A 12,970-nucleotide genomic window follows, 5' to 3' on the forward strand; every position below is an offset into this window, starting at 1 on the left:
AAAAGGAAGAGACAGAATACTATCAAGTATGAACCAAATGGTACGAGTGGTTGGAGAATAGGAAAACTAAATAGAAATAAAGGATGGAGAAGAGAAGATGACAAATGTGTAAAATATTGTAAATAAATAAAACTGGATGTAAAGGGACAATAAAGTCAAAGATAAAAAAGATGAGAAAAGGGGAATACATAGAGCAGAAAGTAGATAGAATGAAACCGTCATGTAAAAAGAAAACACATATAATGTGTCTATGTTATGTGTGTTTGTGCTGTGCTGTGTCGTTGTAATAAAATCAATAAAAGGTCATCATTTCTTTAAAGCAGCCACATCTTTTTCCAGGTCGTTGTACAAGCCTGAAAAATGCCTCTACTTTAAAAGTCATTGAGCTTTAATGATGTGATTTAGTAAAGTTGCAGTGACACTTTCAGGATTGTGCAGGAGCATTGTGCCCATAAAAAGTTGGAAGCACATCAGCCAAATCCATTTTGATCTGCCTATTGAAATGCAATAGAAGTTACTACTCACCTGAGGATCAGCCAATCTGGAAATGTCTGGGTTTAAGTAGAATATAATTCCATCTAAAGCCCCAGGGAGCGTGACTCCTCGAATTAGCAGCACAATCAACATTAGGTAAGGGAAAGTGGCAGTGAAGTAGACTACCTGGGTATAAAACAAAGATCATTAAAACTAGTGAATAGCCTACTTGGGATATTCCTACTTGGAATACTAACCAGAACTTACAATAAAGATATTCAGTATTTGATAATTACGGCGGCAAGGATTGCATACGCACAGTTTTGGAAAAATGAAAAGGCACCAACAGAAAAAGAAATAATCAAGAAAATTCTGGACTGTGCGGAGATGGATAAACTAACAAAAGAAATAAAGGAAAAGGAAGAGACAGAATACTATCAAGTATGAACCAAATGGTACGAGTGGTTGGAGAATAGGAAAACTAAATAGAAATAAAGGATGGAGAAGAGAAGATGACAAATGTGTAAAATATTGTAAATAAATAAAACCGGATGTAAAGGGACAATAAAGTCAAAGATAAAAAAGATGAGAAAAGGGGAATATATAGAGCAGAAAGTAGATAGAATGAAACCGTCATGTAAAAAGAAAACACATATAATGTGTCTATGTTATGTGTGTTTGTGTTGTGCTGTGTCGTTGTAATAAAATCAATAAAAACTTTTATTAAAAAAAAAACCCAAAAAAACCCACTAGTGAATAGCCAAGACTCCTGGCCTTCAGAGCTATTAACAGACACAACAACAACAACAACAACAACAACAATAATAATAATAATAATATTTTAATTTGTATACTACCCTTCTCCCGAAGGACTCAGGGTGGTTAACAGCCAAATAAAACAACAATCAAGACAAGTACTATACAAATTAAAAGCAATAACTAAAAAACTTATTTAAATTTGGCCCAACTATTAAAATACATTTCAAAACCCTAAAAAACTAATAAAAATTAAAAGCCCATAAAATCAGCTAAAATTTTAAAATTTTAGGCCAGTCCTGCGCAAGAAAATAAATATGTTTTAAGTTCGCGGCGAAAGGTCCAGAGGTCCGGAAGCTTCCCAGGGGAAGTTCGTTCCATAGGGTGGGAGCCCCCACATAGAAGGCCCTTCCCCTGGGGGCCGTCAGCCGGCATTGCTTGGCCGATGGCATCCTAAAGAGTCCCTCTCTGTGAGAGTGCACGGGTCGGTGGGAGGCACACGGTGGCAGTAGGCGGTCCCGTAAATAACCCGGTCCTAAGCCATGGAGCGCTTTAAAGGTGGTAACCAACACCTTGAAGCGCACCCGGAAGACCACAGGCAGCCAGGGCAGACAATCTCTGGCCCCAAATCTACATAAAGACTTTCAACCCATTGCTACAGCTCAAGTGGCCTGACCACAACTTCAGAAAAATCAAAATAAACTATAAAAAATCCCAACCAACCACTCTGTCACGCACACAAAAATGGATGCAAAAAATTTGCAGGGACCTAAAATACGCATAGCATCAATTAAAAACAAAGCTCTTTCCTCTTGAAATGGGGGGAAAAAATCCTAGCCCTATGTAATGCTTATGATTTGGCTTCAGTTACTTTGCATTATCACATCATCCTTAGCAGGTTAATACTAAAAGGCAGATATTATTCACCACTTTAATACCTTCATTGTCAGTTCTGAGGCTGATTATTCTCTCTGTTTCCAATAGTTTAGTCTCCTTTGGGTGCTTTATTTTAGTCCCTTTTTTCATTGTGCTGCTTTATTTTTATTACTAGTGGGTGCAGGACATTTGCATTTTTGGGTATATAGGTTTCTCATGAGGACAATGAGATGTTCTGATTTTTTTAAAAGCACATTCTACAACTGACTGTGATCCACGCAATCAATTGCCTTTTTATAATCAATGAAGCACATAATGACTTTTTTTTCATATTCTTTGGCTTTCTCATTTATCCAGTTGCACTAGAAATGACATGCCACATTATTCCGCCTTTTCTAAAAGCCATTTTGAACATCTGTCATCTCTTTTTCCATGCAAGGCTTGAATCTGTTTTGGATTATCCTATTATTTTTTTAATATGTGAAATTAAGAATATTGTTAACACCCTGTTAAATCTCCCTTTTTTGATATTGGAATGTAGATTGACCTCTTTCAATCTGTTAGCCAATATGTCATCTTTCAAATTTGTTGGCATAGCTTTTTAGAACATTTACTATTCCTTCTTCTATTGCTTGCCATGTTTCTACGAGCAGAATGAGAAAACTTGCTGAGGCCAAGTCATCGTGGCCGACTCGCCACAGCTGTCGTGTCCCACTCCTCCGCTGACGGCCGGGTCAGGGAAATCCGAATCAGGCGTGCCTCTGCAGCTCTGCCAAAGTCCTAGCAAAGTCCTCAGGGCAGGCAGGAGACCAGCAAGTGACTTCAGCAAGATATGTTTAGACTTTGCCTGACTCAGAGACTGCCAGAAAGCAGATCCTTTATATAGGCCATGGGGTGTGCTCCATGACTCAGCACTTATCCAGGCCTGCCCCTCCCTTCCTTCTGACGCCGCCGCCTATCAATTCTTCTGAAGCGAGGGTCACTCCAATCGGCAGCTGTTGGTAATAGACCTTCCTCAGGCTCACATGCTGTGGAGGAGGGGGAGGGGTCTAGTTGCTCCGTTTGCCTGGGCATGGAGCCAGAGCTGGGGGCTGGAGATACTTGCTCTTCTTCAGCCTGTCTGGGCATGGAGCCAGGGCTGGGGCCGGGAGATGCCCCCTCCTCAGCCTGTCTGGGCATGGAGCCAGGGCTGGGGCCGGGAGGCATGCTAGGACATTCTTCAGCATTCGGAAGCAGATAAGCAGACCCCGGCTGTGGTGGTGAGATCGGACGAAACACAACAACAGCCAATTCGCCATGGCCAACTCACTACAGCCAGTTTGCCACAGCCAACTCACCACTGTCAACTTGCTGCGGGATAATTCACCCTGGCCAATTCGTTGTGAGACAACTTCCCGTGGGACAATTTAACAATTCAATTTAATTATTTAAAATAAATATTTTTTAAAAAAAAATTAAGAAAAAATGCTTTTAAAAGTAAAAAAAAGAAAACCTCTGATGATTGCATGGCTCAGCTGGGCATGGGGGGCGGGGCAGGGATTTTTGCTACCGGTTCTCCAAACCACCCACCGCCATCGCTACCAGATCAGGTGATCCGGTCCGAACCGGGAGCATTTCACCCCGGCCACAGCTTATGTGAGCAGCGTGGTGGCCTAGTGATGAAGACACTCGTCTCCCACTCAGAAGGTTCAGAGTTGAATCCTAGGCAGTGGTGAATGTTTCTCTATTAGGGCACAAAGAAAAAATATCTGCTGTGGGGGGGAAAGGAAGGGGAAGTAGAGAAGGAGAAGGTGAGGAGGAAAAAAGAAAGTAAAGGAGTAGATGGAAGAAGGGAGGGAAAGGAAAGACAGGAGAGGGAGAAGAAGGATTGTTGTAAAGCAAGGGAGATGAAATGGTAGAAGAGCAACTCCAAATATACTTAAATTGTTTAGCATGAAGATTGTATTAGTATGAAAGCTAAAAGAAAATATGTATGTTAGATAAGAAACTGTACAGTTAAGATATGTCTATGAGAAGAAGAAACAAATAAAAAACTTTTTCAAAAAAAAAAGAAGAAAAAATATCTGCTGTGAACTCTGCACAGACGTCAGGAACAGCATCCGGCCAGTAAACTCTCAGCTCCATTCAGTTGCCCCAACTCCACCTTTAATCCACAAAGGGTTTAAAGGGTCATTAAAAGAAAAAAAAATTAAGACACTGTCAAGCAATGTGCTTCATCACCCTCCACCCAATTTGGTTCTGGTCTCTGCTCACAGGGGATTTGCAGATTTGAATAAGAAGAAGGAAGGAAAAAAGGAATTAACAACAGTACTTCAGTGGTGCTGGTTAAAGGTGGTGCTGGTTAAAGGTGCTGGTTACCACCTTTAAAGCGCTCCATGGCTTAGGACCGGGGTATTTGCGAGACCGCCTTCTGCCACCGATTGTCTCCCAACGACCTGTGCGGTCCCACAGAGCGGGCCTCCTCAGGGTGCCGTCGACCAAACAATGTAGGTTGGCGGCCCCCGGGGGGAGGGCCTTCTCTGTGGCGGCACCAGCTCTATGGAATGAGCTACCTCCGGGGTTATGCCAACTCCCCGACCTCCGGGCCTTCAAACGTGAACTGAAGACTTTATTATTTCACCGAGCGGGACTAGCCTAAGAACGTATTTTAGTAAAATTTTAATGGGTTTTATTCGGTCTTTGACCGTTTTAGTGATTCGGCCACTAAATATTTGCTTTTAATTGTTTTTAAATAGTGTTTATTTATTATATTTATATTATAGTGGTATGTGTATTTTAATATTGGCTGTACACCGCCCTGAGTCCTTCGGGAGATGGTACGGTATAGAAGTGTAATTATAAATAAATAAATAAATAAATAAATAAGTGCATATGGCACACTTCAAATAATGAATGAATGAATGAACATTGCCATGTGAAGGTCTCTCTTTGTCCTTCCAAAAGAAATAGCACAACCTATTTTAAATTATGGTAGTGCGGTAGCTTGGGTTTCCCACCATTCTGACAGAATGGTGAAATGTCCAATGTTGTAACAGCAGTATATGATGCAAGTACATTTTGAAATCCATATAATGGAACATCTCTGTGTTCTCCTGGAATCAATAAAAGCATGTTCTTTTCCCTGAATAGTATTCATTTGCATTTTCTTAATTCAGTGTAACTTTAATGCAATGCTAATTTAATCACACCGATGCTTTCTATTACCACTGGATCCTATAATGTAAGTAGCCAAGTGGGAATATATTTATATTCCACACTATGTGTTTTGGCTTTCAATTAAGGAATATCAGTTAAGATCTTGAATTTGCCTTGTCTGATTTATATTCCTCATTTCTATCCTGGCAAATACCAACGTGTCTTAACAAAAAATGTTAAATGAAATCGAATATTAAAAATTTAAAAACACAGATTAATATGAATAATAATGTAATAATTAAAAGTTGGGAAAGAGCTGTGTGTGGTGTTTTTTTTTTAAGTTGGGAAAGTGGAGACCCAATGCAACTTCCAAGAAATGTGTGTCATGATATGGGGAGAAAATGCAAGAGAAGACTACTGTATTTTCTGCTTGCCAAAATGATGGGCCTCTAGCAATGATGGGAGTACTGTCTTTTAATAATCAGACACTTCCTAATTGCAAATGTGCTCCTAACTATTCATAGTTTTAAAAATTAATACCATCAACTGTAAATGTGCCTGGTAGGAATTGGCAACCAATGCCATTAGAAATTGGTTAGCAGTGTAGCTGTGCATTTTACAGCAATTGCAACTTCCACATACTTTTCAAGGAGAGACCCATTTGATCTATTTGCAGTAGTCAAGTTGGCATACAGTGAAAGCATGAACAAATATTGTCCAAACCAACAAATTCAGATCCAGTTTCCTCTTTATCTATAACACCTCTCTCTTATCCAGAGGTAACGTCAGCTTGTTTTCCTCATCTAGCTCATCATTAACTTAGGCAACATTCAAAAGTATAAATGCTTCACTGAAATTGAATGGAATGATGTAATATTCCCAAGTGACCTCCTCCAGCCTAGACTATTAACCTCTGATGTTGTACGGAACATCAGAGGTTAACAGTCTAAAGATTAAACAATAGTTTCCCAACATTTCCTCTAAAAAGGGGCCCAACGGGGAGGAAAGGAATTACTGTTAACAATGTTCCTCAAACTCAGTCTCACAAATGGACTAGATGTATCATCAATAATAGTAAATTTCTAATCTTGGCTACTTCAATGGTTCTGGGAAATCCAGAAGCAGGGGGACTCTTCTGCCTCGGATTTCTAACAACTAGTAAAACCTAGAATAAGATGGTTCTACGGGAATTTTGCAAAAGTTGAACAAGACTATTGATACCTCAAATGCTAGCATACCTGCCCTCCATGAACTTTCCTATGTAGTAACTATCGTCACCTCCTACTGAAAAAATTCTCACAAGTAAATGCTATTCTTGAAATTAATGTAGGTCCACGCTACATAATGTAGGTCCACATTTTTTGATCAGGTAATATGAGCCAAGTATGGACTAGATCAATTTTTCCAACCCCGAGTCTTTCGCATATGTTGGATTACAGTTCCTATCACTGTGTACAACACTATTGGCTGTCATGGGATTTGTAATCTGAAACATCTGAAGGTACAAAATTGAAGAAGTTTGTGATGATTATTATTATTATTTTTTGCAAAGTTATTGCTATAAAAATTACGGATGGGGCTGTAATTTGACCTTTTCCTCAAGTCTTAATCCCCACTAAAATGGAACAAATTATTTCTAATATTCCCCCTCTACCTAGACATGCATATATTCCATGCATACTTTTATCCTGCTACTCTCTGATGCAAAAAGACTCACAGGACAGAAGAAAGCAAAGCCATTTAAGCATTAACCAAGCAAAGGGTAACTCCTACTTTGCCAGTGGACTTGACTCCTTTCCAGATGCAGAAATAGCAGATGATCCAGGCCAGCAAGAGGCAGAGAGCCAACTCCCAGCGCACAGTGCCCAGATTGTGAAGACCGTCTGTTATTTTCAGCGTTCGCCTCCTGAGAGGACAGATGAAAAGATGGGGGAGGTGAGGCATCTTTCTGCCAGCTCCTATTAACCCTTCATACCTGCTTCCTTGACAGCTTTTCTTCACTAAAGGTCTTTGGTTTAACTTGGCCACTACAGGTTAGACACAACAGTATCTGTCAGCCCAGGGGTGTCAAACTCGATTTCATTGAGGGCCACATCGGGTTGTGTTTGACCTCGGGGGAGGGGGAGCATGGCCAGCTTGATGTCACTCATGTTGAGGGCATCTGTGGTGGCCTGAGTGCTCTGCCAGCGAAAATGAGCTCTCAAGCTCTGTTTCTGCTGGCAATGGCACCACAGGCCAGTCCTTCATTGTTTCCAGAGTGGTCCCGTGGGCAAGATTTAAGCATCCAGTGGGCCAAATTGACACCCCTGTGTTAGCCCTTCAAAATCTTCAAGGCCAAAAGCACAAATTCTACTGTGGGAAAATGGGAGGGGGGGATTGTATAGAGTGAAGAAGATATGTAGTCAAAATAGAATTCTTTTAGAAAGTCAAGGCCATTGTGCCCTGCAGCTGTGCTGAGAAAAATGAGGAGGTATCTTCTGTTCTGGAGGATGCCTGATAGGTTCGTGTGATGGACATGTGGGTGAGGGGCAAGGACTTGAACTTTCTTTTGAGTGAGGAAAACCCAGAAGCTCTCAGATTTGGGGTTTCCTAGATGTGCCAATATGACATCTCTAATAAAAGTTGGCTTTAAGGAACTTCAAGCCACAGAGTTTGATTTCATTGGGAGTGTTACTTGGAACCCTTACAGCATTATTAACACTTATTGTAAGCAATAGTAACAGAACCTTGCAAGTTTGAAAGCACTTTTCCCTCTTTTACTTTCCAGAAAAGGATCCCTTCTGAGATGTTCCCATGCCAACTTTCCTTGTGTGGGCTGAGATACCTTTTGCATGATTATTGTCAAGGCTGTGACTCCTCTCCTGTCTCCCAAGGTCATCCTCACAGACCATTACTCGGTCTTACCAGAATAATGATAGTGCTGGTTATCCTTGCTATCCAGACTAAAGGCGACAAACTGTACAGTCTTTATTGGTGACAGAGTGTTGAGGGAGAGAGAAAATGTGTTGGGGATACTGATAAGCTTATGGATAGACAGTGGCATGTATTTCCCACTTGCCTTCATAAAATTTAGGCACTTTTCCCAGAAATTAATCAATGACTTAACTAGGTTTGAGTTGATCGCATGTATGTTCCTCCTCAAAGAGACAGCATAATGGGAAAAAGCAGCATAATATTTATATACTATAAAGGTAAAGGTTCCCCTCACACATACGTGCTAGTCGTTGCCGACTCTAGGGGGAGGTGCTCATCTCCATTTCAAAGCCAAAGAGCTAGCGCTGTCTGAAGACGTCTCCGTGGTCATGTGGCCGGCATGGCTAAACGCCAAAGGCGCACAGAACGCTGTTACCTTCCCACCAAAGGTGGTCCCTATTTTTTCTACTTGCATTTTTACGTGCTTTCGAAACTGCTAGGTTGGCAGAAGCTGGGACAAGTAACGGGAGCTCACCCCGTTACACGGCAGCACTAGGGATTCGAACCACTGAGCTGCTGACCTTTCGATTGACAAGCTCAACGTCTTAGCCCCTGAGCCACCGCATCCCCTAATACAATATACAGTATAGTTTGCCACTATGATTCAACAGGAAAAACTGGTCAATTTTTGTAATATACAGTAGATATTTTTGTGTAAAAAGCCCTAATTCTATGAAGTATTTCATTTAGAGCCTACTGCTATTATCATGTCACCATCAGGTTGCTTTCCTGCTGATTGTTTACCTTCCCTTATTAATCTAAATATCTGGATTTTTCTCTCTCTGCTATTCTCAAAATAGCCTCCTTGCCCAGCCATCCTACTGCAACTGCAGTGATATCTGAGTTCGGTATGAAACATAAGATAAAAATGTGACAAATAAATATATAATAAAGTCTACCAACAATTTACATGCCTCACATTACTTTAGAAGCTATATTTCTGGGAAGATGCTGTCCAGATGTTTAGGACGGTAAAGAAACCTGATAGGAAGAAGGAAAAAGCAACCATCAATTGCAGATGATATGGAATGCAGTAGTGCCATCTTGATATTTTTTTTATCAAGATGTATGCAATGCCTGCTTTTTCTGTAGGCCTCACCAGGGGTGAAATCTAGCAGTTTCTGACAGGTTCTGGAGAACTGGGTGATGGAAATTTTGAGCAGCTTGGAGAACCAGCAAATACCACCTCTGGCTGGCTCCAGAGTGGGGTGGGAATGGAGATTATGCAATATCCTTCCCCCAGGAGTGGGAAGGGAATGGGGATTTTGCAGTATCCTTCCCCTGGAGTGGGGAGGGAATGGAGATTTTGCAGTATCCTTCCCCTGCCACACCCACCAAGCCGCGCCCACAGAACTGGTAGTAAAAAAAATTGGATTTCACTACTAGGCCTCACTACTTCAAAAACGTGAGGATATAACCCCATGTTTTCTCCACCTGCAGCCTATGAATTTCCTTCCCTTTGAACTTCAGCAAGGCCAGCTCTATACATATCCCCTCTAAATCATAGGGAAGGGATTTAAGGAAAGGAAATAAATAACCTAAACTATTGAAATACGTACTCCCAAAACTCGATAACTGGAGAAGTGGCATTAGTATTATTCCCAGAATCGGAGACATTCAGACCGTCCACACAGTATTCTGCCAGGAGAAAAAGAGACATGTGTAAGAGTAGGAAGACATCTTGAAGGTCAACTGCTCCAACCCCATAATCAGTACAAATCTCCATGCACTTAGAACACGGGTCTCCAACCTTAGCAACTTTAAGACTTGTGGACTTCAACTCCCAGAATTCCTCAGCTAGCTTTGCTGGCTGAGGAATTCTGGGAGTTGAAGTCCAAAAGTCTTAAAGTTGCCGAGGTTGGAGACCCCGGCTTAGAACATCTATTCAGGTTCCAAACTATCTCATGTGGTACAGCAACCAAATAGGATAGGTACAGACACCAATGGATAGTTAAGACTGCAGAAAAAACAACTGCAACTAGCCTGTTTTCCATAGAAGACCTGTATATTGCATGGGCCAGAAGGAGGGCTGAGAAGATAGCTGTAGACCTCTCATATCCTGGACGTAAACTCTTTCAACTCCTTCCCTCAGGATGGCACTGTAGGGGATTGCAAGCCAAAACACTAAACACAAGGACAGTTTTTCCCCCTCGTGGCATCACTCTAAAGGTAAAGTTTCCCCCACACATGTGTGCTAGTCGTTTCCAGTTCTAGGGGACGGTGCTCATCTCTGTTTCTAAGCCGAAGAGCCAGCACTGTCCAAAGACATTCTCCGTGATCATGTGACTTGCATGACTCAACGCTGAAGGCGCATGCAGCGCTGTTACCTTCCCACCAGAGTGGTCCCTATTTTTCTACTTGCATTTTTTACGTGCTTTTGAACTGCTAGGTTGGCAGAAGCTGGGACAAGTACCAGGAGCTCACTCCGTTACGTGGCACTAGGGATTCGAACGACTGAACTGCCAACCTTCTAATTGACAAGCTCAGTGTCTTAGCCACTGAGCCACTGCGTCCTAACTCTACTGGCCATCACTCTATGGAACACCCAATTTGCTGCCTAATATGGGTTAATGTCTATTAACCCATATAGAGTAGTGGAATTGTGGAAACCTTTTGGGAAAAGTGTATATTTGAGGTTTGATGGCTAATAACACCACTTTTTTCTGGCATTTCAAGATAATCATATTCCACTGCTGAAATGGCCCAGACCTTAACCCAATTGAAAATCTATGGAGCCGATTAAAGAAACTTGTTAATCAGAAGCAACCCAGCAATAAAACCCAGTTAATAAAAACAATCATTCTTGGTTTCACATTATAACAGCTGGAGAACTAGAAGACTTGGTTCACTCCATGGGAAGACATCGTAAGGCCGTAATTCATGCTAAAGGTTACCCAACTAAGTATTAACTGACATGATTCTTTTTCTATATCTTGTTTTTTCTATGGTGATAATTTTTGTATATCTTGTTTTTTCTATGTGTTCCACTTTTCTTCTTTATACTGTAACTGCTATTCTAATAGGAAATCCTTCATAAAAGTTATTGCATTACATTCTTGATTAAATTAATTTTCTATTGATATATGATTTTATGGTACTGCTCCCCAAAATTGATATTATTAGCTAGTTTTAGAAAATACACTTTTCCCAAAGGTTTCCACAATTTTGGCCGCTTCTGTACTGTGGCTGTAATATTATTACTTATCCTTATTATCTTCTTTACTCCCTCTTTTATTGATTGTATTATATTATTATTATTATTATTATTATTATTATTATTATTATTATTATTATTATTATTATTATTATTATTATTATTATTATTATTATTATTTTATTTACACAAAATGACAGTATACACAGCAAACGAGATAACTATGCTGGATTTTGTATCACAGATCACTAGTCGAACACTTCCCAAGTGTCCTAAGGACTGCGCGATGTATCGGTGAATTATGCGAACAGATCCCAGTAAGGTGGCCTTCTGCAGCTGACCAATGGTGAGCGGCAATTGCTTTTAAGTGCTTGCATCATCATTATTATTATTATTATTATTATTATTATTATTATTATTATTATTATTATTATTATTATTATTATTTACACAAAATGACAGTATACACAGCAAACGAGATAACTATGCTGGATTTCGTATCACAGATCACTAGTCGAACACTGCCCAAGCGTTTAGGACTGCATTATTATTAGTATTATTAGTATTATTTACTTTATTCATTAAAAATGAAACCCAGTCAACTGAACATTCAAAAATACATCACAAATAGCATTGACTAGTGCTAATGGTTGATACAGGTTGCTGCCAGCATCCTAGGTATCAACCAAGTACCTTCTTAAGATGTACGATGTTCCAAGTAGCACAGTTTTTTGCAGTTCTGCTGGTGTTATTGCAGGAAGCTGCCATTTGTTGATGCATCTTATAAAATTCTTGGACATGGTACCAAGTGCTCTGATGACAATGGGTATCCCTATTATTATTATTTTATTTACACAAAATGACAGTATACACAGCAAACTATGCTGGATTTCGTATCACAGATCATTATCATTATTATTATTAATTATTATTATTATTATTATTAATTATTAATTATTATTATTATTATTATTATTATTATTATTATTATTATTATTTTATTTTATTTACACAAAATGACAGTATACACAGCAAACGAGATAACTATGCTGGATTTCGTATCACAGATCACTAGTCGAACACTTCCCAAGAGTTTAGGACTGTGTGATGTATCGGCGAATTATGCGAGCAGATCCCAGTAAGGTGGCCTTCTGCAGTTGACCAATGGTGATCTTGTTCAGCTGCAGAAGGCTATTATTATTATTATTATTATTATTATTATTATTATTATTATTATTATTATTATTATTATTATTTTGCTTTGCATATACACTAAGTGCTTTTGTACCGGAGATAAATTCCTTGTGTGTCTAATCACACTTGGCTAAATAAAGTACTCAATTCAATTCAACTTAGCTGAGATGCTTTTAGTAACATAAATGTTTCTGCTCCAAGAAAACTGATTCTGAGAGACCCTGAGGCTTTAATAAAACATCCATCCTTCTTTTTATTGGATTCCTCCTGTCTGGGGCTCCCAAACAATATGGCAGTTCCTCAAACATATATGAAATCCAGATGTCTCTGGAATGCAGATGGTTATCAAGTCATGCTGACTGTTGTAATTTAGGATTGCAGACCCAAACCCTTTCCTTCCTCTTTGCA

The 12,970-nt window shown here is 39.9% G+C and overlaps 1 protein-coding gene across 1 annotated transcript in view; it reads right to left on the reverse strand.

Annotated features, from left to right (window-relative positions):
- Positions 1-12,970, reverse strand: part of LOC131201699 (sodium- and chloride-dependent betaine transporter-like) — a 78,053-nt gene that overhangs the window by 43,658 nt on the left and 21,425 nt on the right. Inside the window, exons 5-7 of the mRNA XM_058189799.1 lie at positions 9,774-9,852; positions 7,015-7,147; positions 526-660 (exon numbers count right to left, since the gene is read on the reverse strand). Of these exons, the coding sequence (XP_058045782.1) occupies positions 526-660; positions 7,015-7,147; positions 9,774-9,852 (347 nt within the window). The remainder of the gene's footprint in view (positions 1-525; positions 661-7,014; positions 7,148-9,773; positions 9,853-12,970) is intronic.

This window comes from Ahaetulla prasina, chromosome 7 (genome assembly GCF_028640845.1).
Source record: "Ahaetulla prasina isolate Xishuangbanna chromosome 7, ASM2864084v1, whole genome shotgun sequence".
Lineage (NCBI taxonomy): Eukaryota > Metazoa > Chordata > Lepidosauria > Squamata > Colubridae > Ahaetulla > Ahaetulla prasina.